The following is a 26,872-nucleotide window of genomic DNA, read 5'->3' on the forward strand; positions in this document are numbered from 1 at the left end:
ATCCAAGAGTGTGATCTTGTATTTGAATTGTAAGAAGAGCATTCTCTTTCAGCATGTAATGGGCTAAAATGGAGCTACAGCCTATTTAATCATTTTTTCCCCTTGTTTCCCTGTTATCTAAAGAAGTTCGAAAACCTGAGAATTAGATTCAAATTCATAGTTAGTAATTGATTTTTTTTTGGTCGTTATTGCTATTGTTATTGTTTAAAACAGTTGCCATTTCTAACTCCATCCATATATATTCCCTCCCCTGGGCTCGTTAGTGTTATAAATAAATTGGGTTAAACTTATGTAAAAGTAAAGGAATAAAATATTTTTCAATTGAAAAAAAGAACCATCAATATTCTCTGTGCTATTAGTGAGCCCTGCCTTCATCATATCAATGCTATGTCATGGTCCAAAAGAAAACCAAATGTTTTACAGGCCAGTAAAAGTTTTTATGCACTTTGGTTCAGAACGTTTATCTGCAACACTAATTTAAACTAATTTGAGTTTATGATCACTGGGAAGATTTGTGATCCACATGCAAATTATTATTACAATAAATATTTTCTAATAGGGGCCAATATAAAGGAAATTAGCATGAGTCTATAACTAGGCAGAGGGGAAACTTTGTAACCAAAACAATCAAGGGTTGGAATGAGAAATCCTTACCCAAAGAGATCTTAAAATGAGTCAGATATTTATTTGTCCTGAATGATCCAGTTGAAACATCTCTGGAGGCTGAGGGATGGGTTATGTAACTCTGAATGCTCTTCCCATTTCTACAATCTGATGATAAATCTCTGGGCGGCACATTAGAATTGGGTTCTTACAAACCGGTGACATGGCTTCCTTCCCAGTAACTCCAGTGAAAAAAATACATGTTGAGAGATTTTCTTCTTAGGCTCTCTCTGTCACTCTTCCTACCTAAAGATAATGAAGACAGATACAATTATCTATGAAGAAAAAAAATAATGTTAGATCCCTACCTCATACCAAACACAAAATCAATTCTGTATGGATTCAAGATTTATATTTCAAATGCAAAACCTTAAAACTTTTAGAGTCCTATAGGTGAATATCTTTCTGATCATGGATCTTTTAAACAATACATAAAAATGTGCTGGGCATAAAACAAAAGCTTGAGAAATTCGACTACATTAAAACAAAGAACTTCATCTCACTAAAAGAGACCTTTCAAAAATGAAAAGATAAGTCACAGACTGAGAGAAGGTATTCGCAACACATATAACATGCAATATTGTTGTTAGAGTATATAAAGAACTCCTTCAAATTAAAAAGAAAAACACCAAGTAATCCAATAGAAAAATGGGCAAAAGAAATGAGGCATTTCACAGATGAGGTAACATACATGGCTAAAAAACATTTGAAGAGCTGTCCATGCTTACCAAGAAAGAAAATGCAAATCAAGACTACAAGATACATTGTATATACATTTAGTCAGTAAAAGTTAAGAAATATGACAACACCAAATTTTAGAAAGGATATGAATGAACAGGATCACTTGCGCATTGCAGGTAGCAGTGTAAAAATTGCTACATTCACTTTGGAAAACAATTCGGCATTATCTTGTGAAGTGGAACATTCCCAAAGCTTATGACCTGGCAGTTCTACTAGGCATTTACCTGTGTACTACCTGAACACTCATAATCTTGGGAAGAGCAAAAAATGGATGTTCACATTAGCACAATAGGTAGATAAATTATTCTGCAGCATGTTCACCCAGTAGAATGAACTATAACTACCTACAGCAACATGATTGAATTTCAGTAATATAATATTGAGTGAAAAAAGCCTGTCTGAGATACAAGAAAGGCAAAACTAAACAACATATTGCTTAGACATATATAAAAATGATAAACACAAAATTCAGGATAGTAGTTTTCTTTGGAGTTGAGGAAGACAGCACATAGGTAAGTTCAATTTGGGGGGTAGTTGTAGTTCTTAGATTGGATGGCAGGCTCAGAGGTATTCAGTAAATAAATAAAAAGCAAATGAAAAAATAAATAATAAAAGATAGCTATGCTCAGGCCAAAGATGATAGTGTTTGTGAATAAGATTATGATTAACCTGATTTTGTGTATGTGAGGTCCTCCTAAGCCTCCAAAAGAGAGAGAAATAAAAATAAAAATTGTGATTTCACAATTGCTTTACTTGTGCTTTTATGGTATTTCAAGGACTATAAAATATCTTATAAATTTCAATTCATAGATTCTACACTATTTAATATTATTTTTACCCCCATCCCTGCTGTGTCTCTGCCTAGTGTTTCCATTTTGGCTTACAGTTGGACAAACAGGCAAACGAGCAAATACTTAGATGTCTTTCTCAGAATTCAGTGGTGAACCTAAAAAAAATGGCTTCCTAGGCTTCGATCCACATACCCCATATGATCCGCCAGTGCACACTTCCCCCTAAGTAGCAGCGATGACAAGCATAGTTGAGTTTTTTATTGTTGCCTATGGGGGTACTTTTTTTCTTAATCAGTCTTACTAGGGTGTTAGTACTTCCATTAATCTTTTTCTCCCTGAGCTTTTTGCCAGAAATTTCTCCCAGGGGGAAATTAGGTTAGCCATGGGTGTCTCTTTGTGGGTTTCCCTTCTCCTAGGATCACAGTCCTGCATTGCTGTTATGCAAGGCTTTACAATAGCTTATTCCTCTATGTATTTTGCCCAGTTTTATAGTGGTTTATGATAGGTGGGCAAAACCAGTAGCAGTTACTCCATTCTGCACAGAAGAAGAAGTGACATTACTTGATTTTTATAAGCTTCCACTTCGTTTTTATAAAAAATTTGATTTTTTTGTAGTGTTGCAAAGCATATCAAATTATGCCTTATATTCACAGTTCAGAGATCTAATTTCTCATGTTTTGCAAAGCTGTCACATCCCCAACTGTTACAAGATTTTTCCTTCTCACTTCTCAGAACACTTCTCTTGGACATTTGTCTCCTATCCTACCGCTGCTCCCAGGGCTTCCCTTTTCATGTCAAACTTACACACGCCATCCCAAAGTAGAGTGCATATCATAGACATCTTCTAGAATATTCACCCGAAAACCTGAATTTCAAAAATCATAAAAGTTTAAAAAAAATCCAATGTCCAGTCACCATTTGTGCATTATGAAAATGCTTCTTGAATCTGTATATATTTTCATTCTAAGCCATGTTTGGGGAAAAGATCTCTAATATGCAATTTTTAAGAACTTTATGTATGTTTAACATTTTTATAATAAAAGAACAGAGCAAAACCAAAAAGATGTCTGTAAAAGTTCACAATTACTTCTCTCTCATTTGTCCTCCAAGAACTAAGTAATGCCCTTTAGTTCAAAATCTAGGATTTGACAAACAAGCCTTACTTCTCTCCAAGATAACTTTCATTCCCCAGTTATTTCCCTGCTACCCTTTTTCTTGTCTGAATTGACTATACTATTTCATTTAATCTCTCCTTACTGGATAGCTCCTAAGTCTGTGGGCATTTTTGTTGCTTTTCTGTAGGACACTCAAATGTCCTTTATGCCTCTTTCTGAAGCACAGCTACCCCAGCTGTACCTGGTGATTCCACAGAGCACCCATCATGAGAACTATGAGAAGGAAATAAACACCACCCAGCAAGGAGGTGCTGAGTTTACCTGGAGTCCTCTTTTGCTGGAAACACATAGTAAAGGCAGATAAAAATATCCAAATTATGTTCTCTGGTGACAATACAAGTCATTTGGCACTTCATAATAATAAAAAGATTGCTTTAATCATCTACAAATGTGGAAACTAAAAAGCACATTAAAAACAAAACTGGAAATTCCCTCAGTGAAATAGTTATGAATTTTGCTTAAGCATTTAAAAAGCTAACAGGCAACTAATGCCTCAACCTCCCAACCAAGGATTTATAGAAGAGATATCAGACTTTTAAAAGTTCCAGACACATTGGGCTAGAAATCCTGGCTCTAAAACTCACAACTTGGATTAGTTTGGGCAAATGATGGAAATTCTTTGCATTATGGCCTCTAGTCTGTGATATGCAGACATTCCTTGGTTGGCATGAAGTTTTTCTTGAAATGTTCACCTTGCAAAGAACTCTTGCTCTTTAAACCTCTGTTCTCACTTAAATGGGCTTCAAAACCTTGATCTTTCAGCCAGCCACTCCATTATAATTTCAGTAGCATATCTCTTTTTAGAAAATAGAAAATAAAAGCTTAGGAGGGGCCATCAAAATGCTAGTCCTGAACACATAGTCCCCTCCCCCAGTGTACCCTCAATAACCTCAAGGAAGAGCTGGAAGAAATGGGCCATAGAGTGCCTGTGGGGCAGCAGACACTGACTGCTCCATGTTAGTGCGCTAAGTCTTTCTGATTCCCTCTGCAAAGGCCAATGAAGGGCAGATCTTCTCTGTCCTTGGGGCTGAGGACTGGGAATAGACATGGGTCAATAGACGACATGGGAACAGACAGATCAGTGGATAAAATAGAGAAATGGAAATAGAGTGCAGTATATATAAGAATGTGTGTAAGGTAGATTATACCATAGTTGGAGATGGATATATGAAAGCAATCAGGTAAGAGTTCTTACAACAAAAAATCACATTATCATACAGAAAAATTAGAAAATGATATGAACAGACAATTCATGCAAGAACAACTCCAAATATAACAAACACATGAAAAGATGTTCAAAAGCCCTAGTAATCAGGAAAAGGCACATAACACTAGCAATGAGCTGTCATTTCCTACTTATCAAGCTTATTGCTGCCTGGGATGTGGAGAAAAGGATACTCTCAAATACCACTGGTGGAACTATGAGAACTTTTTGTTATTGTAAAACTGTCAAACAATATCTCAAAAATTAAAAATATTTATACTCCCCAACCCAATAATCCCACTCTTGGGAATCTAGCCCACAGAAAGAAAACCACCATTAATTAAGGAAATATATAAAAGGTATTTCCTGTAGGATTGTTTGTAGGAAACAGCTGGAAACAGAATGAATGCCTATTACAGGGAAATGGCTGGATGGAGTATGAAATAGCCACACCAAAGGGAAATATGCAGCCACTAAAAAAGTGAATGAAAGTTCTGTCAAGTGACTTGGAGGAATTTCTACAAGATGAAGGAAGTGTTAAATGGGATCTCTTTTTGTAAAATAAATAAGAACAAAACAAACAAAAAAACTTGTGCATGTCACGGATGTGTGTATTCATACAGGGGTTCTATGAGAACGGATGGAGAAGGGGGCGATTCATATTGTGCTGTTCACATAGGTCAGCGTGGGGTGTCAGAGTAAGCTTGGGTGAGTAGGGGGTGCTTTACAATACAACACGGACATGAAATCTGCAGAAGAACCTCCCCTCTTTGCCATTTGCTTTAGTAATAGCTACAGGAAAAACAGCAAAAGCAGACATTTTGAGTTCTGACTCCAGCATAGATTGTATTTATTTCTACTGGAATTCAAAGAGGTGATTTTTTTTGTTTTCACAATTTAATTCTCTCCACTTCTATTTCAGAACTTGCAATTTTGGAATGTTATACTCTCTCTAGGTTTTTATTTGGGTTTAAATTTGCTATGGTGCTTCTTTTTTTTTTTTTTTTAACTAGAATGATGGGTACTCTTGTTTCCTATGCCCTTCCTAATGCAATTCAGTTTTTTGTTTGTACTTTTGGCCACCACAGAACATGTTTCTGTGAGCAAATTTTACTGATACTCAAATATTCTATCATAAGTTATAGTGAATAGATGAGGACTGATTGTCTTAAAGGTCGCTTTATCCAGTCTAGGAGCATCAGGGAAGGCAACCTGGAGGAGGTGTGTGACACACAGTAGGCACTAAAATATGTGCTAATGAGGACACTTCTAAACTGACACTGAAGGGGCAAGTATGAATTTGCCAGGCAGAGAATGGGGAGAACATATAGCTTACTTCAGGAAGAGGAAAGACTAACAACAATAATACATTTATTAAGACAACTTGCATTTATTGGAAGTTCACTAGGTGTAAGGTAACTTGCTAAATACTTCACAAGCATTAGCTCACAGACCCCACACATTAACCTTATTATCTCTGATCTACAGATGAGCAAACTGAGGCTTTGATTCAATGGTCTGCTCAGGTGTCAAGACCTCTTAGAACAAGTAAGGGGGGAACTGGGATTCACACCTCAGCCTATCCGTCCACAAATCTGAGCTATTATCCACTCTAATACAGCTTCACCTAACAGCAGGTGTAAGAGGTTGCAATATGTCTCCATAATAATTCACCCAGGCATGACCATACTACCTGTTTCATCACTACCTGAAAGAATTTAGTACCACTTTCATACTGGACATTTGTGCATTTTACCTTTTAGATATTCTAGAAAAATCTTCAATGAAGCAATTTCCCACATTAACCTGTAGGTGATTTTTGTATTAATATTATTTTACTCAGTGAAATGTTTATATGTTCTATTCTGCTTTTAGAGTTTTTAAGATACCTAGCTCTACTGAACATGGAAAACATTTTTCTCCAAGGTAATTCAGTGATAGTTCAATAATTAAAACATCTTTTTCTGTAAAGCTTTTTTTCTGAAAACCTAAAAGATAGTGGTTTATCTTCATTGAGACTATTCTCTACCTATACATGCCTTACAAAGCACTAATGGCAAAGGATTCCATCCTACTCAGAGTGAAGATAAGGTAGTGAAAACTCTGATCACATTTCAGGAAAATTCATATACTACCCAATGAGTACCCGGCATGTGGCAGGTGATCCATATGTGTTTGTTGAGTTAATGAATGTCGTTTCGCCAGTCTTTCAAGAACCGTACCATTTTGTTAGGGAAATTGACAAGAGTGCTTAGTCTCCTGTTTATTCAGGGGATAATTTATGTATTTCATACAATTCCTTGACTTTCCTGCCTGTGTCCTACTGCCCAAAAATGTGACAGTTTTGTTCAACACTAGCCCCACATCAACTTATGAAACTCAAATCAGTCAGCTTCCTTAGCAAAGGGTTGATGGGAGGCGAATGGAGAGAACAGTGGAAAGTCTGAGGCTAAGAATAGATTTTTTTGGATGGCTTGTAGATTTTCGTGATGGCCTCAGCTTACTTGCCATTATTAGCATGGGTAATTAATAGTTGGCTGGCTGTATTTCCTTTTATTCTCTGGTTTTATCATCTTTCAAGTGAATTTAGTCAGGGCTGGTCGTACTAAACGGATTTCTAGCCTAGACTCCTGGTAACATTCCAGGAGAATGGCAGTGGGAGAACAACCGAGAGCAACAAAGTGGCATCTTTCTCCCTTTGCAGTTTCCTCTTCTGACACAGCACCTGCTTATCCATGATTATAACATGATAGCAGTAGATAGCATGGCAGAGCCCAATGTGTCAACTTAAGTTAAAAAAATGTCTGTAGTAGTTTTCATTCCTATTGTTTTATTTTGCCTAGTTCCTTTTAATTCCTATTTTTTGTTTCTGCATCTCAGTGTCTATATTCTGTTTGTTTTTAATATTTTCTTGTGAGGCTCCTGAGATGGAGTGTTTATTCTTTCAGCAATTAGAGCAGCTATTTGGGAAGTGATGGGTTTTGCTATTTTACTGGCTGTTCTGCTCAAAGCAAAGGTATCTGAAAACATATGTTAGGGAGGAGCCTTTGGTTCTAGGCACTTGCTGCACTTAGTGTGTTAGGTATTCTCCACAAAATTCTACTGAGTCCTCATAGGGTAAAAAAATCCAATTAGCAAATCACACAAACGGGCTGCTATAGACTGAATGTTTGTGTCCTCTCCAAAAGTCGTACATTGAAATCCTAATCTCCAAGGTGATACAGAGTATTTGGTGGTGAGCCTCTGGGAGGTGCTTAGGTCCCGACAGTGTGGCCCTCAAGGCTGGGACTATTACCCCTACAAAAGAGACTCCAGAGAACTCCCTCACCTCTTCCACTAGGTGAGGACACGGAAAAGACAACCATCTATGAACAGGAGGTCTGCTTTCACCATACACTGAATCTGCCAGCACCTTGATCTTGTACTTCCCAGCCTCCAAAACTGTGAGAAGTAAATTTTTGCTGTTTATAAGCCACCCAGTCTATAATATTTTTCTTAAAGCAGCACAAATGGACTAAGACAGGCTTTTGTCATTTCCAAATTTAGACACGTTCCTAAAAGGAGTAGCTATCCTCTCTCCCCTCCCAGACACTTCAACTCAGCACAGGCAATGTTTCTGTAGTCAGCAATGTGTAAGTGCTTTCACTATTAGTGTTTTTGTACCTTCAGATTATCCTTTGGGCCACCCCTGCTAATGCATTTGAACACAAAATATTCTATATTTATTTGTTATTGAGTCCCTGATATTGTGCGACTCTCAACCCCTTATTACATATACTGTCAATGCTATGCGATCATTTATGAAAAACAAGTTGCTGAGAGTCTCACAAATGCCAAGAGCCTTGAGGGTATATCCTGGGTGCAAGGACAGATACATTTCCCTGAACAGATTCATCTGTTTATTCATTTTTCTTACTGTCCAAGATGAATCAGAGTGCAGCCACCATGCTTCTTGTTAGGTGGATGCCCTAACAAACAGCCATAAACACTAGAGCCATTCAATGAGTTAATTTTCCCTTTCTGTTGGAATTCTGATTGACGTGGTGGGTCCTTAACTGTTGGGGGGAAAGGAGGTGTGGCCTTGCCCAAAGCCTGGAGAGCAGACTCTGTCTCTTTTGGGGATAGAGGTGACATTCTTTGGCTGTTTACATTTCTCTCACATTGTTCATTTTCTTTTGAAACCTGTTTTCAGAAGTCTCCTCATCTCATGAAATTCTTCAACCCACAAAGAATCCATTTAAAAAATATGACCATAGTTCATTCTTTCAAAAACCAAGCTGGACCCACATTGACCTATGGATGCCAGATCAGTTTCTGTGGAGTTGGAAGCACATGATGATATAAATTCCAGCCTCATGATCTTTTTCTTCTTTTCTGTCTCCTTTATCCACTCTTCTGTTTCTCTATATTACCTTTTTGGTCGCCAATGCCTTAGACTGGCCGCTGGGGAGCTTGATAGTCGGCACTCAGAGTCAAAGAGCTGGATGTCTCCCACTTTCCAGTTCTTTCAATTTCTTTCTTTGAAACTTAATACAATGAAAGGTTATTAAGACATTGTAATTCTCACTTGGAGTATGCCTGTATTTTATTCTAATACTAAATTCAAAGTTACCATGGTCTACTCTCAGTATATTTACATCTATGTATCTTAAAGGCTCACAACTCTTGTGCAGCATAAATTGAATTTTAGATCAAAATTTATTCAGGAAATATTTATTGTGTGTCTTTCTGTACCAGGGATGAGAATACAGTGGTGAGTAAGACATAAAGTCCTTGGTCTCCTGGACCAGGCATTCTAGAAGCAGAATGGCACCATAATTCATTTATTCCGTAACTCAAGAGAGAAAAATAGTGCTAGAAACTGGGAGGGACTATGCATATGCCATGTTCTGTAGTACATCATAGACTGAATTAGAAATTTTTTTTCATAACAAAATATTTCAAATCAATTACTTCCATTCAGGAAATACATGGTCATTATTTTCTTCAAACTGGAAATTACTTTATCCCCCTTTTCTATGAAGTTCTCTTAAATCCTTTATTATTCAAGGTCTCTATCCAATTTTTCATCAAATTACCCTGTTTGTAGCTCCCAAACGTTAATACCTCCATGGACCCTGTAAAGTGCTTTAGGGCCTTAACTGTGTGTGAGGCAGGAATAGTATTTAAGCCCTTAATGAAAATAGGAGCTTCGAAGGTGTTACACTTTGGGGTTTGTAAGAGTCTTCCTCCTCTTCTTTTTTTTGAGGGGGGGCTAGTTAGGGAGGGGGAGGAAATACTGTTAATGCACTTTTGTTACATTTATAGTCTTCTCTTTTAAAATACGGGTTTCGTGTACTGCAGTTATGAACACTTCATAGGGCTTGAAGGCATCTGCTAACTTTGGGTGTGTGTATTTTTCCAACTCTCCAAGCAGTTTCTTTCTACCGGTCTGATTCTCGCAGGCAGAAAAGCTAATTATGTCTCGTTGTTTCACCTATCTTTCTCTAGAAAAGTGAAAGTGAATAGACAAGAAAACAGAGAAGAGAGGAAAAGAGAGGGGAGAAGGCAGAAGCAAGAAAACGAAAGAACAGTGGAGCCCGGGAGCACTGACTGCGGACGAGCAGACCCTGGCAGCCACAGCGCGGAGCTGCCGGCGCCCACTGGCCCCCGGAGCTGCCAATCGGGGCGTAATCCTGTAGGAATTTCTCCAGGGTTTAGCTGGGAGTCACACTGCCGCCTCTCCTCCCCAAGACGCCCGGCGGAGCTCGGAGAAGCCGGCGAGGGAGGGAGGGAGCGGGAGAGGAGGAGCACCCGGGGAGGGAGGCGGCGGCGCGAGAGGAGGAGGGGCGCAGCCGGCAGCCGAGCCACCAGCTCGGCCCGACGCACTCCTCTCCAGATACTCCGGGAGTCCTCGCCGCGCGGACTGCGCGCCCCCGCTGCTCTGTCCCCAAACTTCGGCTGCAGCTAGATTCCAAGCCATCTAATTTATTCTGCAAAATCAGAAACTGAACTGCGACTCGGAGAAGGAGTCCGCGGAGGGGTAAACCAGCGGAGCAAGAGGAGCTCTAGAGAACAGCCTCCCCGAGCAACAGCTCGGCGTCGGGAGTGCAAAACCAACAAGTGAGAAGGCGCCGCGGTCCCGGAGCGCATCCGCGGGCGCCCGGAGCAGGCGCAGGAAGAGCGAGCGAGGCCCCCGATCCCGGAGCGCGAGCCCCGGCCCGGCCCCCGAGTATCCGAGCCCGAGCCGCGGTCGCTGCGGCGGCTGTGCTCCGGGTCTTTCTGCGCGGGCTTCGCCGGGCGCTGGGCGGGAGGCTTCGTGTCGCCCTCGTTGCAAACGGCGGCTGGGAGCAGCCGGACCCGGGGAATATGCGGCGCGTTTGGATCCTGCTCATCTTGGGCTTGGTGGCCTGCGTGTCGGCAGAGTCGGTAAGTGGGCCGGGAGAGGGAAGCGCTCGCCGAAGCGAGGCCGACGGGGTCCGCAGCTCCCGCGGAGAACCGGGGAGCGCCACCTGGGGGATCCCCTCGCAGACTTGGCGCGCAATTCCCGGGGATCCGCTGGGACAGCTGCGCTTGCTTCTCCAACCCCTTCCCCTCTTTCCACCCCCCGCAGAAAAGCATTCCTCGCCGGAGTTTCCCAGTGGTCCCTGGCGATGAGGGCGCGAGAATCTCAGTTTTTCTAACCGCAGAGGTCCCTGAAGTCTCTCCCAACTTCTTCTCCCCGCAAGGTTCTTGTTGCTTGGCCAGTGGGGTAAAAGGTGGTCGGAAGCGAGAGCTGGGGAAGGGCCCGAGAGGGAATGCGTCCCCTCCGTGCGTTTCCCGGGATCACCTGGAAACTTTAGGGTCCCTACCTCCACACACCATCTTCCCCCTCCTCCCCCCAACGCCAGCTTTCCTACTTGATTGAATACAAGACCTGGGGAGATGGGGCCTCGGTTTAAGAAACCCGCTAGTATCGGGAGAGGAAAGTTTACAGAAGTTCTTTTGTTCGATGTTCCCGGTGGCTGGGGCGAGGTAGCAGGCACTACGTGGAAACGCTATCCCCGGAGGCGCAGAATGCGGTCCAGCCGGAGTGCCACGGAACGCGCTCGAATATTCTGGGTCGCGGGCTGCTGGAATCCTAGTCCTTAAGTGACCCCCTCCTCCAAGAGTGGCCGAGAGCGGCCCGAAGGCCTTTAGGGGCAGGAGGACATTTTAAAATCGAATTGCACTGGAGCGAAGCGCGCTGGGTGAGGCGGGCTTCGTGCGATGCGCTCGGCCTCGGGTCGCCTGGCTGCTCGGGACCCAGGTTTCCAGCCACGTTTGCCTCGCGGGGTCTGGCGGGGCTGTTTCCGAGGCCCGAAGAGGTTTCTTAGGCCGGGGCGCCCAATGGGCACGCAGCCTCCCTCTCCTACCCCGGCACTGGGAACTTGGTTTCTCCTTTGGGTAGTGTTTTTGGGGCTGGAGCCTGTCTCCCTACTTCGTCCAAAGAGCGCCCTCTAAAGGGAACTGGCTCCTGGGCTTCCCCTTGTCCCTACCTGGGCACCCCTAGAGCTTTGTCCGGCTAAGTGGAGGCCCAAACACCCCGGATTCCGCCAGCAGCTTCAGTGCCTACTGGGGCCTCGGCCTGGGAGTGTAGCTGTTCCAGTCCTTGAGCTCCCGTTCTCTGCGCGCATTGCCACCGGTAACTTGACTTCTTTCCAGTTAACTGCACTATTTGAAGACAAATGTCATCTTTAGGGATAGTTCTGTGAGCTTTTTTCTCCCCCACCCTTGGAGTGTTACGTTACTTTCCCCTTCTCGGTTTTTTGGAGTTGAAGCAATTTAGGAATGGGAAACCGCTTTGTCACTGAGCAGCCAATGGACGTTTTCATCAGTGTGAGAGCAGCTGTGTATGCTAGCAGGTCCCCAAACGTTACTTGAGATTGGAGAGCACGTAGAATTGTCAGAATAGATGAGTAATTTGGGTAATCAGGCTGAAAAACAGAACTCTGAACTTTAGCAGTATTTTTCTGTAGCAAATGACCGTTTAATCCACTGGGATCCGCCACCTCGTAGCCAGTTACGAACTTTGGCATGTTATCCACAAGGAGAGATTCTGTTTATTTCAGGAAAACATTGCTCATCTTGTTGCAAAACAAGGCAAAGGGAAAACTCCTTAAAGGTTTTCAAGAGAAGCCTCCCTAAAAGGCTTACATGGTTACTTTAAGGAAGTCCTTTTTTGCTAGGATTTGCTAGGAAGTGTTACTGTTGAGGATTGTAGAAAAAGACTGTGCGTTCTGCCTCTGTGTCTATTCTGCATAAATCAGACAGAGCTCCCTTAAGCAAGCTTTTGGCTGAACTGTCCTCCCTGACGACACCTTTCCCTGGAACTCTGACTGGGGTTCTGATATTTCTCACTTCCAACCAGAATTGGATGCTTTCCTAGTGAGCTGCTTCACTGAGGTAGTTACTGTTTTCAGTCATCGGAATATCCAAAAGGGTGATTAGATATATTTAAAATGTCAACTTGGAGACAGTAGCAGAGTCTTTGTTAGGCAAAGAGTCAGTCTACTCCATAGAAGCTGTTTCGAAGCCCACAATGGCTAATTTAGTACATTTAAATGACTTTTCTGTATGTTTCATGTATAGGAGCATAAATATGTGTGAAGTTGAAAGTCTTAATTTTTTAATATTTAGTCAGTATAGCACATTATTTCTAGTACTTTGTATTTTAATTTGAAAATTGCAACTGTTCAGCTGGGAATTAGTAGTGATCATCTGAGCTTAAGCCTCTCTTTAAAAGGAAGAAAAGAAAAATGTCTGTAGTTAGTGAATTTTTGAGTTTTATACTGAGCTCTGAGCTTGGGGAAAAATAAAGAGGTTCTTAGGACCTAAGGCTTAAAGCTGGCTGTGAAGAGAAATGTGTATCCATTCCTTTACAGAGGCTGGAGACAACAGGTCAGACTGTTCATGGTGATGCATTCTACTTTACACGGGCATGTTAGGTCTTCCACTGTGGGAACCCGGTGCAAGGGGAAAGACTGACTGAGTGTGGCAGTAGTGATATGCTGCTGTTTTTCCATCCATTTTTTCCCATGACTCTCTATTTTCAGAAAGAATACATTGCAGACTGTTAGGAGCACATAATTTGAACTGGAAATACGTTTAAGAAAAGGGAGCATTTTGAACTAGTGGAATTTCACACCCATGCTTAGATATGTATAAATTAAAAGTAACTGTCAAGTCACTTGGACCCGTGCATTACCTCTCAGTGTATTATGAAAGGCAGGCTTTGGAAAGTCTTTTGGAAGGAAAAATAAAATTGGAACTGTATAATCTTTTGCAGTTCTTTAAAAATATATTTTGGCTGTTCTAATAATGAAACAAATTACTTTTGCTAGGGAATTTTATAAAACAAGGGTTCTTTCTCTGTTAGTTGGATATTGGCTATAAATAGATGTCATTTAAGAAGGAAAGATCTTACAAGATCAGGCTCACGGGAGATGGGTCTCCTAGAAGAAATTTGAGTATGCCCTCTAACTCCTAGTCCTGGGATCTGGTTGTATCTAGTTTTGGTGGTGCTCTAAATTCAAAGGATTGCATAACATGGTTATTCACATGGCACCTGTAATAATCATTGGTTTGGAAAGGATTTCACAAGACCAGTTTTTTCCTGGGTGGGACTAGTTCTGAAGTCATTAAAAACCCCCAGAGACCTGACTGGTCAGATGCAGGTGGCCTGGAGTATCCCCAGGTTGGCAAAGCCCTGAGACTGATCCTACCACACAGCCTAAGCAGCTCTGTTATTTACAGGGAGTCCCATCAGGCCACGGTGGTAGTGGCATGTCATTTGGCAGTTATCCAGTAGATTGTGTGAAGAATGTCATTTGAGTAGATTCTCATCACACTGTCTCTCCTTTATTGTTAAAAATCAGACAAGAAGATCTTGCCTATCATTTTCTTTTTCCCAAGGCAGAAACCTGCCACCTGCCATTCCTGCCACTGGCCACAGTAAATTCCATGATCTCAAAATCACCTAATTCCTTCCAGGACCAGAAGCCAAAATAAAGTTTTAGAGGAAAAAAAGCAAGAAGTAATGAAGAAGAGTCTTTGCTGAAATAGCTGCTTTTACTTTCTTTTTAGTCCATGTGCCAATTCCATCATCTTAATTCTAGTCTTTTGGATTTGAATCTTGAAGACATCCTTGACTCATTCATCTTTGTTGACTTCATGTCCAGTTGGCCTCTACATTCACCTCTTTGTTGTTCATTACACAGTTAATTCACCACCTATTAAGTACCTGGGATAAAGCATGAACAAACCAGACGAACCCTTCGGTTTTTGTGGAGCTCCCATCCTACTGATCCAGATGGCTTTTCCTTCGGTGCTTTCTGTTTTGGGGCCTCACCAGCTTGTGCCTCCATGTCAGCATCCTTGTAGTCACCCTTCCTAGCCCAGATGCTTACCAGCTGTTTAATTTATCCTGTACCAAGTTGCCTGTGGTCCAGAAACCTCCATATTTCCTTGTTGTTAATGGTGTGGAGAATAAAGATCTCCACCAGATTTATGAGATGCTCCCTAATACTACCACTTCCTACTTATCCCCCCGTGATTACTCTCCATCACATCTCCTGGCCCTGAACCCCTGGTTTCGCTGTCACCAGCACTCCAGGGATATAGCCATCTCTTCAGTGTTTCTCCTTTTAAATTCTGTTGATTCAAATCCAAGCTCCAGATAGCCTTTTCATGACTGGTCCAGCCCTTGTTTTTTCCTTCTCTGTAAATAGTAAGCCTAGTGATGGTCAGAATCACTGAAAGTATGTAAAAATACAGATTTCAGGGCCTCATCTTAGACCTACACAAAAAGTAGCCTGCAAGGGGTGGGGGCAATCTGTATTTTTATGAAGCATCTCAAATGATTCTAATCAGCCAGCCACATTTGGGAAATAGTGGTCTGAATTGCACACTTTACCCCTTACTGCTATTTTGTGTCAGTTGTGGGGCTCCCAAAAGTAAGTAGCTATGTGACCTTGGGGACTAAGGTCGAACTCAAAGGACTTGGGCATGGGAGGTAGACAAGTCTGGGTTCTGATAGTGGTACTTAGCCACATACTCAGTGCAGTAGGGCTTGGATAAGATGCTAAAACTCCAAGTCATTTAAAAAAATACATATGTGTGAGTGTAAAAATTGGATTTGAGAAAGACTTTATAACATGACTATGAGCATAAAATTAGGGTGCATAATAAGCATGGTGTTTGAGGCACAGAAGGTAGTAGGTAGCTTTTTTCTTCCTTTACTTTCTTGGCTCTAAAATCAGATGTTATTAAGGCTTCTTAGCCCTCTGACATTATAGAGGTTAATTTTCTCTCCTATCAAGATTGATGCTATCCAACAGGAGAGCCCTTGTTTCCACACCTTTGTGCAGTGCTAAGCTTGGGATACACCTGTGGATGATTTGTGTTTGAGTGCAGGAGTTCAGGATTGATTGGGTGGTCAGGGTGAATTGGTTCTGCTGAAGCTCAGCCTCACTGTGGCCACAGAAGGCACGCTTTCTGGGGTCCTCTGAACCAACCAGCCCTGGGGGTTGACCGGCATTCCTTTGCCAGTTTCGATGTCATTTTCATCAACATTGCAGTGTGGCTGTGAAGAATCAGCCAGACATGGAAGTGCAGTCCCACACATCCTCAGTATACAGTCCTGCTTCCCCATTCCCTGTCACTGGATTGACATTCCAGTACTTCATCTGAGAGAGTGCTGTCTGCATCGCCTGCTGGAGAGCCACTGCTCATCTAGAATGAGTGGCAGGAGTGGTGGTGGGGGGATGTTGGGGAGCTGCGGGCAGAGAAAGGGAATATTTTAATTTAAGAGTAGAAATGCATGAAATTTCTCCTCCTAGTAGCTTGAGCATCGGGTCCCACTATTAAAAATCCCCCTTGAGTCTTGACAAGTCTCTTTATAGGGCAGTATTAATTAGTCTTGCCACAAAGCTAGAGGGTGACTGTCTCTGAATAGGAAAAGACACTGTTGCAATAGAATTGTGAATGTCTGTTTTTCCTGGATCTCAAAGAATTGGTAGGACTGGGAGAGGGGAGAAGCTTGGAAGTCTTTGAAGATTTCCCTTTTGAGTTTCATATTAGCAGAGTGAGGCCAACGGGTATGGTGGAGGTGAGCCAATTCATAGTCTTGGACTCAAACCTATAGAAAAATGTTATTAAAGACATGTTTTCACATGTCTTTTCTCTGCTGTGTTCATCTGTTAAAATGTCACAAAGACATAGCAAATGTGCCCTTTACAAAGCATTTTGATGTTTATTTTCTTTTCTTATGATTATACAGAGATATTAAATACAAATAATACTGGTATTTAAAGAGTATGTGCGATTAAGAGAGTTTAGTCCCATGGTAAGAATTACACATGAAATTATTAAAGGAAAGTTATTTTTTTCAAGTTGTTAACCAAAAGAGTAAAAGTTAAATATGTATTTTTTGTATGATTTCTTATTAAACATAAAGACAGTAAAAATAATTGTATAATATTTAGGTCAAAAATGAGGTTTTTGCACATGTTCTCTTAATCCCTGTAGGACCCTCAACTTCTCCATCTACAAAATGATAGAATAAACTACAAGAACTTTAATACTTACTTTTTTTCCTATATGCTTTAGAGTATGATTGGAGAAATGTTAAGATTAACCTAATCAATAAATAATTATTAAGAGCCTGCCAAATACTTATTATTTTATTACTGAAGCAAGGAATTTATGTACATTGTAGAAGAGTAAGTCTTTTCTAAAAGCTGATGGCAATCAGTTAACGTGAACTGAGTATTCATCATGTACTGGGATTATATACATTGCTCTGGATAATCATGATCTAATGCCTGGTGTTTCCCTGCATATATTCTGATACCAGCCAATGTATCATTAAGACCAGTTGATATGATGAAACTCACTTTCAGAAGACGATATGACTTGTTGATGTAATTTGGAGAGCTTTTTAAAGCTTAAGTCAGTGAGGGGTCTCAGGCTCCTCCCTGGGTTTCTGACACAGACCTCTGTTTCCACGGAGGGACCTTTAACTGGTGCCTTCCCTTTGGTTCCTTTCTGTAGTCCTGGAACCTAGTGTAAATGCTAGGAAGACTAGAAGCAAGAATCTACATGAGCAGGCAGGATGGGAGAGTGGCTCAGATCCTGGGCATGGAGGTCAGACTTGCCTGGGTTTGAATCCACTTACTGTGTACCCTGGGCAAGTTTTTAAAATCTTTCTGTGCCCAGTTTTCTCATGGAATATTCTGAAACAGGTTTCTAGGATTACTTGAGACAGAATAGGTTGGAGCTTTTAACCCTGTGACATATCTGTGCTGTACATCACATGTTACAGTTATACTAATTCCTGGTTGTCTGTCTCCCTAAAGTGTAGGGTCTTGGCACATGGTAAGGGCTCATCTGATAAGCTCCAGCTGACAGGGTGGCCCAGGACATGCATGGTTGAACCTGCTTTTTCATGGCTACAGTTCTCTTCTGTGACCTAGCTCTATGTTGAATTACTGGGGACGTATTTGTACTCAGCTTTTCTCTAAATGTGGGCAATGTCAGAGAATATGTCATTGATTATTTCTGGTCCATGAAAGGTTTCTTACAGGGCCTGAGTGAATCCATGAGTGTTAAGATGTGAAAAGCCCATCTTTTTCAGTAATTTTACCCCTACAAATCTATCCAAAAAATAATGATAGCCAGGCAAATGTACTTATTGAAGCCTTACTTATTTATGATAGGTAAGAAAAAATGGAAACAACCTGAGTATACAGTAACATATAGGAATGGTTAAATAAAAGATTCTTAACTATACATTTAATATCAACAGCCATTAAAAATGTATTTGAAGAATATTTATAACTTAGAAACTTTCAGTAGACAGATATAAAACTATTTTACTATACATAGTAAAACTAGTTAAGTTAAATACATTTATATAAATAGGTGTATGTGTATATACTATAAATATATATTCACAAACCTGTATGTGTGATAAAAGTGTGTAGACCTACACACACACATATGAACAAACACAAATGCGTACACATAAAACTGAGGAAATGTAGACAAGATTGGTAGACTGTATCGATGTCAATATCATTGTGATATTCACTATAGTTTTATTAAATGCTACCTTTGGGGAAATCTGGGTAAATGGTACAAAATATTTCTCTGTATTATTTCTTTTAACTGCATGTGAATCTAAAATTATCTCAACAAAAAAATTAAGTAAAAAGAAGTGGCACCAGATCTAGATGATTTTACAAGGAAGTTCTGCTGATCCTTTAGGGAATAGATAATTGCTCCACAGTTTAAAGAATGATAGAAGGCTGTTCTTTTTCATTTTATGAGTTTACCTTTATTCTATGTCAAAACCAGGCAAGGAGAACACAAGAAAACAATTCTGTGGGCCAGTTTCACTTACGACCAGAGGTGCCAGAATTTAAAATAGAATATTATTAAACTGAATACAATAACTTATTAAAAGAATAATGGTTAAGTCCAAGTAAGGTTCGTCCAAGGAATGTTTCAACTTTAGAAAAGCAGTGCAGGTATTAACAGTTTAAGGGAAATAACAGTATGATCATCTCAACAGATGAAGAGAAAAGCATTTGATAAATGATTATAAAAATGTTAATGTAAGGGTCTCTAATCTCTGGTTAACTGAAGGCTTACTATATTAGGGTTAGTACATCTGTGCCAACTGCTCAGTTCACTTGACATGTTTAGGAACCAAAAGACCACTGTTGACTGAGTTGTTAGGCAACAGTTTCTAGTTGCATGGGTGACAGGTGTGTGGCAGAGCAATAAAGTGTGGTATGTAATGTATATAGATTCTAATTCATATGAAGTTGTAGTGCTAGCATTGCCACATTTCAGTTTTGAGCTCTCCCAAATTAAGTAATATAGGACATGATCTTGAAAGTTCACAGTCATATATACTGGGGTTCGATTTCTGGTATGAGCACCTTATTTCATGTCTATCTAAGCTTGTTTTTCAGTGTAAAACTTTTGGTCATTTTGAAGATTAGTGTCAGTAATGACTGAAAACTTATAATAAAAAAAACCTGACCCATAATAAGTATTTTAAGCACTTTTGACTCTCTTTCCTTCTTTCTTTAAGTTTTGTGATTCTGGAATATACTACATATTCATTAATATGTATGCATGTTTCTTGTTTCTTACTGGCATTCTGACCCTTAACACCAAAGGCATACATATTTTTAAAAATTTAAGAGCAGTTAATTTTTTACCAGGCAGGGTATGATGCTGAATTATACTTTTTCTTTCCCCTGTCATCTGGTTCCTGAACTACACTCAGCTAGAGCTCAAAACAAACTTGTATTTGAGATGAAATTTAAATTACGACATGGATATCTAACATAGTACTTGGGACATAACCATAAAATGCTTAAACAAGGAATTGGAATCTTATGTTGTAATAAGTGATTTATCTGTTAGGTTTACTAATGAATTAAAATCTTAACTTCAGTTAAGTTCCACTTCTTAACTCATTCAGTTAAGAGTGGTATTTTGTTTTGATTATACGGGTATCCCCTTGCTTTTCAAAAGTTTTAACGTTTCACTACTTTGCTTTTATGGAACACCTACATTCCATACTTGTTTTCCCTAACTGAAATAAATCTAAAGAGGATTTTTACTTTCGTGAGAAAGAACAAAAAACAGAAATTGCATTCAGTGTTTGTTTTGTAGTGAACTGTTACAGAGGCGGCTCGAACCCTGAGCAATGAGATGGCCCTGCCAAGGGAACTACACTCAGCATCTCCGAATCAAGCCACCAGGGCTTTGAACTGTGTCTGTGAGCATCTGTGCTTGATATGAATTTGTTCTGTGCATCCATTAGCAAGATGTGTCCTAAGGTATCAGAAAAGCCAAAGAGAAGGCTTTTTTGGGGTTTGGGAATGCTCACATTTTTTTCCATGTAAATTAATGGTTATTGTGTCTTCATTTCATGCCATTTCAGTTTATGAAAAGCTTCATAGCAATGCTCTACTTTTGGATAGGAGAGGAAACCTATATTAGATTGATCAGATTTTGTAATTGTTCTGATCAGTGATTAATGAAATTTTGTATGTTTAGTAAGGTGGTCAGTTAATAGTTAACTCATGTTACTGCACATCAACCAAGGGCAAAATTCTTTGCTGGTCTTAATAAGTTTAAAAGAAATTAGGACATGATACCCACCTTCAAGCAACTATTATCTTCCTTTGGATTACTTTGAGTAATTGAAGATGGGCTTGACCCATATTTAATATGTGCATTATTTGTAAAATATGCATCAGCTTGTTTTTCTCTGAATCTAGTTAGACATACCTAGCAATCCGAAGTACCAAAGCGCTACAATTGAGAGGGATAAGAAGAACCTCTTAGAAGAAAAGTTATTGCTTTCTGAGAAAAACAAATACAAAACCTTTCCTCAAGTGGCACGTGTGTTGGAGAAAAATCAGAATTCTCTTGATGAAGACACTTGATTTTCATATTTTTCTCTACCTATTCTTGAGTATTAAAAAAATTTTTTTAGAACCAGAATAATCTATTGATGTTTGTATCAGAGGAGAAGGAAACCTTACATTTTATCCAGACTAATTCTACTTACTCTATGTGCTTTGGGCTCTTAAAAAGGTGAGAACTGGACCTTGAATTATTATGTGTTCTATTGGGATCAAATAGTCTTAATAGACTCATAAACACAGAGAACAGACTCGTGGTTGCCACAGGGGAGTGGATGAGAATATGGGTGAGACACGTGAAGGGGGAAAAATTAGAATGTTTGAGATCTTGATCTGGGGGTGGTTATATGAGTGTCAAATTTTACATGTCATTATATACAGTGAAATATTACTCAGCCATATAAAAGAAAGAAATCTTACCATTTGTAACAACATGATGAACCTAGACGGCACTATGCTAAGTGAAATAAGCCAGGCAGAAAAAGACAAATACCCTATGATTTCACTTATATGAGGAATCAAAAAACAAAAGAAACAGAACAGAAATAGACTCATAGACACAGCAAAGAGACTGATGGTTGCCAGGAGGGAGGGGAGAGATGGAATGAGTGAAATAGGTGAAGTGGATAAAGAAAGAGGCACAAAATTCCAATTAAGATATAAATTAATCTTGGGGATGCAAGCACAGCATAGGAAGTATAGTCACTAATATTGTAGTATCTTTGTATGTTGCCAGATAGTAACTATATTCATCGGGATGAACACTTAATAATGTTATATAACTATTGAATCACTATGTTATATACCTGAAACCAATGTAGTATTGTACATAAACTATCTTTGATAAATTAAAAAGTTTTTTGAAGATAAATAAAAGAAAATAATTGACATGTCAAAATTCATCAAGCTATACACTAAGAATTATATGTTTATTGTATGTACGTCAATATAAAGAAACTTTAAATTAAAAAAATATCAAATAGTCTTAGCTGCTGAGTAAAAGGGGTATAAAAGTGTTGGGATGGTTTTCATTGTATTCTTTCAGATTCTTTTTAATATGTAACAATGGATTTGAGCTAGAATTGACTTTTTAAAGGAAACACATCTAGAGAGACTGTTTATCCAAGATCACATAGTTAGTGGTAGAGTTATAAGTTGGGCCTGGGCCATCTGATTTGTTAGTATTTTTTTCTTACCATAAAACATTCCCTTTCTGGCTTCTTCTCCCTTATTCTCTATAATGATTAGCACCTAATACACTTATTTCTGGCACATGTTTGATGAATAAATGAAATACCAAATGGTACATGCATTATATGGTATGTACTGTGTACATCAGTGTAGTTAATGTGTTTTGTGCAAAATAAATAATTTAAGTGATGTTTGATGATTTCTCAATTTTCAGCAAAAATTGTACCCCAGCCAACTCCTTTATTGTCTGTGAACCTTTTGGCTAACTACGGGAGGGGAGCTAGGAGCACTGGGATGTGGGAGACTCACAGAGATCAGGGACTGAAGTCAAATGATTTGTAAATCTTAGGAAGATTGTGGAGACTTAAAAACAGAAAAGGAGATAAAAGCTTCCTGGAGATGAGAATCAAAACTAGAAGCAAAATCTTCATGAATGAATGTTCCATTTTATGTGGAGGAAAGGCTGCTATAGTAGATTGGGGGTAGAAAGCATTCCTTCAATTTTTTACACTAAAAATATGTCAATATCTTCCAGAAGAAGAGTCTGGGGAACTTATGGCTCAGGTAGAAACGCTTTTTCGCTCAGTTCTTTTTGCCAGTGTTGGATGTAGGTTCATCTTTTCTCCCGACATTGTCGTGCCAATGGGTTTCAGCCCCAGGCAAGTTCACTATGGATTCAGGGTTACCAAAGAAATGACAGCAGAACATTCTTGGAGTGAAAGGGTTATACCCAACTTTATGTCTACGGTGGCAGGTCAATCACTAAAATCCCGTTCACTCAGAGCGAGTCTTCATGCAGCAAGCAGATCTCTGCTCTGCTCTCCTCCAGTCTTGCATCCTTGCCACCGTGTCTCCCAGAGCACTGGGCGGAGCTCTTTGTAATAACAGCGTATTCCCCACACGTGTGTAGTGAGCTAGCCAATGAGGGTCAGGTGAGAATCCTGGCCACAGAACCTTCATTTTATCCACAACAGCTTTCACTTAAACACTGCTTTTGTAAATCCTAGCACAATAACATAAATATATTTGAATCATAGTTTATCAGAAAACAAGTCTCTGGGATGATATTTTTAAGAAATGAATTTTATTAAAAGACAGTGACATGGAAAATGATTGCACCGATTTACTGAGAGCTGTGACAGGCACTTCCCATCCTGTCTCACAGCTGCTAGGTGATGTGACTTGCTCACACTGCCTTTTATGTGACCCAGCAGAAGTTTGATCTTTAGTTTTTCTAGCTTTAAATAGCTCTGACATGATACTATAATCTTTCAAAAGAGCAGTGAAAGTGTTTAAATGTGTAACCACTTTTTAATAAAGTCTAATGGGTGCACCCTGAACAGTGAAATGTCAGATCCTTCCTCTGCATGGGTTGACCTAATGGTCTAGATCACCCATATTCTGATTTCTTTATCAACGCATATTACTTTGATGGTTTCTTTCCACAAGCTTCATTCTGGTAATGGAATAACTAGGGAGTAGAATTAATTGGAATCTCTCTGAATCCCGTATCAGCTGGTATCTGGCTGTTATGACTTTGGGCAGGTTACTGAGTATTTCTCTGCCAGTTTTCTCATCTATAAAAAGGAGATGGGTCACAGTAGCCTCATCCGAGGGATGCTAGGGGATTAATGATGCTGCACGTTTAGAAGCGTGCCGGATGTAGACTAGTTGAGTGCACTAGTTGATTCTGATTGAACTAGATGACTGATTAGATGTGGTGATGAAAAAGGATCCTCTTTTGAGGTTTTGAACCTGAGACTGAGAAGAATGATGGCGCCATTGACCTACAGGAAAGACAGAAGGAGAAGCTGAAGTGTTGCCTCCTTTTCCTACTTTTGTGGCAGTTGTGGTTTGGTAAAAAGAGGAGGCATTTTAACCTATGACTTTTAGTTTTGGATAGTGAAGGACATGTTCTTGATCAGTGGTTCTCAACCCTCTCTGCACATTAATTCACTTGGGGAGCTTTTAAAAGCTATCTGTGTCCAGGTACCACCTGGAACCAATTAAATCAGAATCTAATATGGGGGTGGGGCCCAGCTCGCTATAAAATCTCCCCAGGAGCTGATTCAAATCTCCTGAAGGTTTGAGAAGCACTGCTGTGGATGCTGCCCTGGTCTGCCCCAGCTTAAAGGGAAGGCTAGCAGGTAAGATTTTGTTTCCTACTGCTGGTGACCCAGCTCCATGGAAAGCAGTGGCTCCCTAGGACCCTAGGACTGACGTGTTTCCATCACAGTCTAAGCTGTATAGAATTGGGAAATGCTTGCTTCCTTCCAGCTTCTTCCTTTTCTGCCCTTCATTTTTTTCTGCTGCTCCTGCTTTTTTGATAATTACGTTGGTGGATTACCATAGATTTGAGAGCTCTTCAGACAAAGGATTATATATGTATAAATTATCTGAGAATGTCTTTACTGAAACCTTTCCCTTTCCTTTTGAAAAACTTTCCTCAGTGGAACAAAGGATGCTTGTCCTCTTGGCCTGGTTGCAGAAAAGCATGTTTGGTCAGCTTATTAGATTTGCCTGAGTTCATGCTTTGAAAAGAAAGAGTGTGTTTTACAGATTGGAAATGTGTTTTAGGGCTTGTCTGAATTTACCGATCATGTAGAAGACACACGTGTCTTAATGACGGCCCTCTTATTGTAACTGTACTTCAGTTCAGCAACGTGCACCTGGTTCAAGCTGAATTAATTCCATGGAACTATATTGTTTCCAGTTGAAGTGGAAAAGAGGGTGCTTTAGGCTGTCCTGTGAATAAGACATCTGAGTTGTCCTTAATTCTTAAGTGAAAAAGCAGCATCCCATTATCTAATCTATTCATAGTTTACTTTTTTCAGAGATCTAATTTGGGAGTATGTTTATCCCCATTCCACTCTGAAACACAATTTTTCTATCCCTTAAATAAAAGGGGATATCTTTAATTGACTCAGGGGGAGAAATAAGTCCTTGTTTGAGAACAGTAGAATTCTCAAAGCTTTTAGAAGTTGCTCTGCAGGATAACATTAAAATGCTGACTCTTTAGCAACTGCCACTCAATATGTGTCTGTCCTATAGTAGAGTTGGAAGGATTATTTTGAGCAAGCTGTTGAAATGAGCCATTTTCTATGATTCATAGGCTTTTAAACCCACAAGTCTGTAATATGTAGAATAAAACTCAGTATCACTATTATTTTGGTGACAGTAGTGTTAAGTGTGTCTTTGCGAAGTAGTAAGCGTGCACGTAGACATGTTAGAAATTAAGGCAGTGAAAATGTCAATTCTACTCTCCTCCCAGTATATTCCTGATAGATGTACCAGAGCATGGATATAATACAGTTTGCAGATAGAAGTGTTTGTTCTCAGTGGAAATTGGTCTGTTCTGGGAGGCCTCAAATCTAGCCTAAGGCCCGTGGTTCTCAAAGTGTGGCTGCCCCTGAAGGATCTGCATCACCTTGGAACGTGTTAGGTCCTGGGCCTAAATGCAGACTAACCAAATCAGAAATCGGGGGTGGAGCCCAGGAATCTGAGTCTTAAAAAGCCCTCCTGGTGATTCTGTTGTATGATGGAGTTTGAGAGCTATTAAGCAGTGGTTCTCATGGCTGCCAGCACAGGCACTATTAAATGGGAGCCTCTGGGTATGGGACCCCCACATCAGTGCTTGTTTTTAAGCTGCTTAGCTGATTCTAATCTGTGGCCAGACTTGTAGGCCATGGCTTTGGGCCTTGAGGACCAAAATATGGGTGTCAGACCAGCATGAACATTGCCTGGGAGTTTATTAGAAATACAGAATCTTGAACCCCACCTGAGACTACTGAATTGCCATTTGCATTTCAACAAGACTCCCAGTGATTCATCAGCACACCTAAGTTGGTGAAAGTCTATAGAAATAGTTGAATTTCTGTTACCAAAATCAGTCCTAGAAGGCCCTTAATTTGAAAGTTCTGTGAGGGGCACAACAGCTGCTTTGGCTTCTGTCTGGTATTGACCCAGGGAAGCAGGCATTAATGGGGAGGAAAGGCAGGACTCCACAGCTACTGCTTGGAAGCCCTAGGACCATTAGGCAGAAAGCTACCCATAGGCCATCATTAAGTGAGTGATAGCGGTTAAGACACTTGCACGTGCAAGAAAGAAAAAATCCTAATTGGCTCAAGCAATGAAAAGGAACTTTTTGGCTCGATCATGGAGAAATCCAGAATATGAATAAAGGAAAAGAAAAGTTCCTTTTTGTCTGATGGGTAGATGATTTTTTTTTTTTTTAGTTAATGAAATTGTTTGCCTCTGTCACTGCTAAGCAGTTAGAGAGATATAGGCTGTTAGTATATCAGTTTTAATGAGTATTACAAAAATGATGAGTTCACTTGTGTTTACCCTCTCATTCTCAAGATGTTGTTTCCTTTAATGTACACATGTTTCTATACCTTTCTCAGTGCACAGAGGATTTGAGGTGATTTCCAAGACTATATACCTTTTCTACAAACTTCAGAAGAAGTGATATAAATGGTTGAATTAAATTCAAATGCAACCAGAGCATTCTAAAAGCATACTATGTAATGCCTTTGTAATGAAAGTTTCATTGAGGATAGGAAAATAATTCCTAATATTCAAAATAACATGATATTTCTAAGCCTCTCAACTGAATAATGATTGTCCTCTTAATAAAAATGTGGATTGCAGGCACATCAA

The 26,872-nt window shown here is 40.0% G+C and overlaps 1 protein-coding gene across 3 annotated transcripts in view; it reads left to right on the forward strand.

The window, feature by feature from the left end:
• Positions 1–10,361: 10,361 nt before the first annotated feature.
• Positions 10,362–26,872, forward strand: part of SDC2 (syndecan 2) — a 104,372-nt gene continuing 87,861 nt past the window's right edge. Inside the window, exon 1 of one of the 3 annotated variants that reach the window (XM_017657863.3) lies at positions 10,362–10,982. In XM_017657863.3, the coding sequence (XP_017513352.1) occupies positions 10,923–10,982 (60 nt within the window). In that variant the 5' untranslated portion in view covers positions 10,362–10,922. The remainder of the gene's footprint in view (positions 10,983–26,872) is intronic. The other 2 variants (XM_036995452.2, XM_073229857.1) reach the window with 2 other exon arrangements.

Source organism: Manis javanica, chromosome 2 (genome assembly GCF_040802235.1).
Source record: "Manis javanica isolate MJ-LG chromosome 2, MJ_LKY, whole genome shotgun sequence".
NCBI classification, from domain to species: Eukaryota; Metazoa; Chordata; class Mammalia; order Pholidota; family Manidae; genus Manis; species Manis javanica.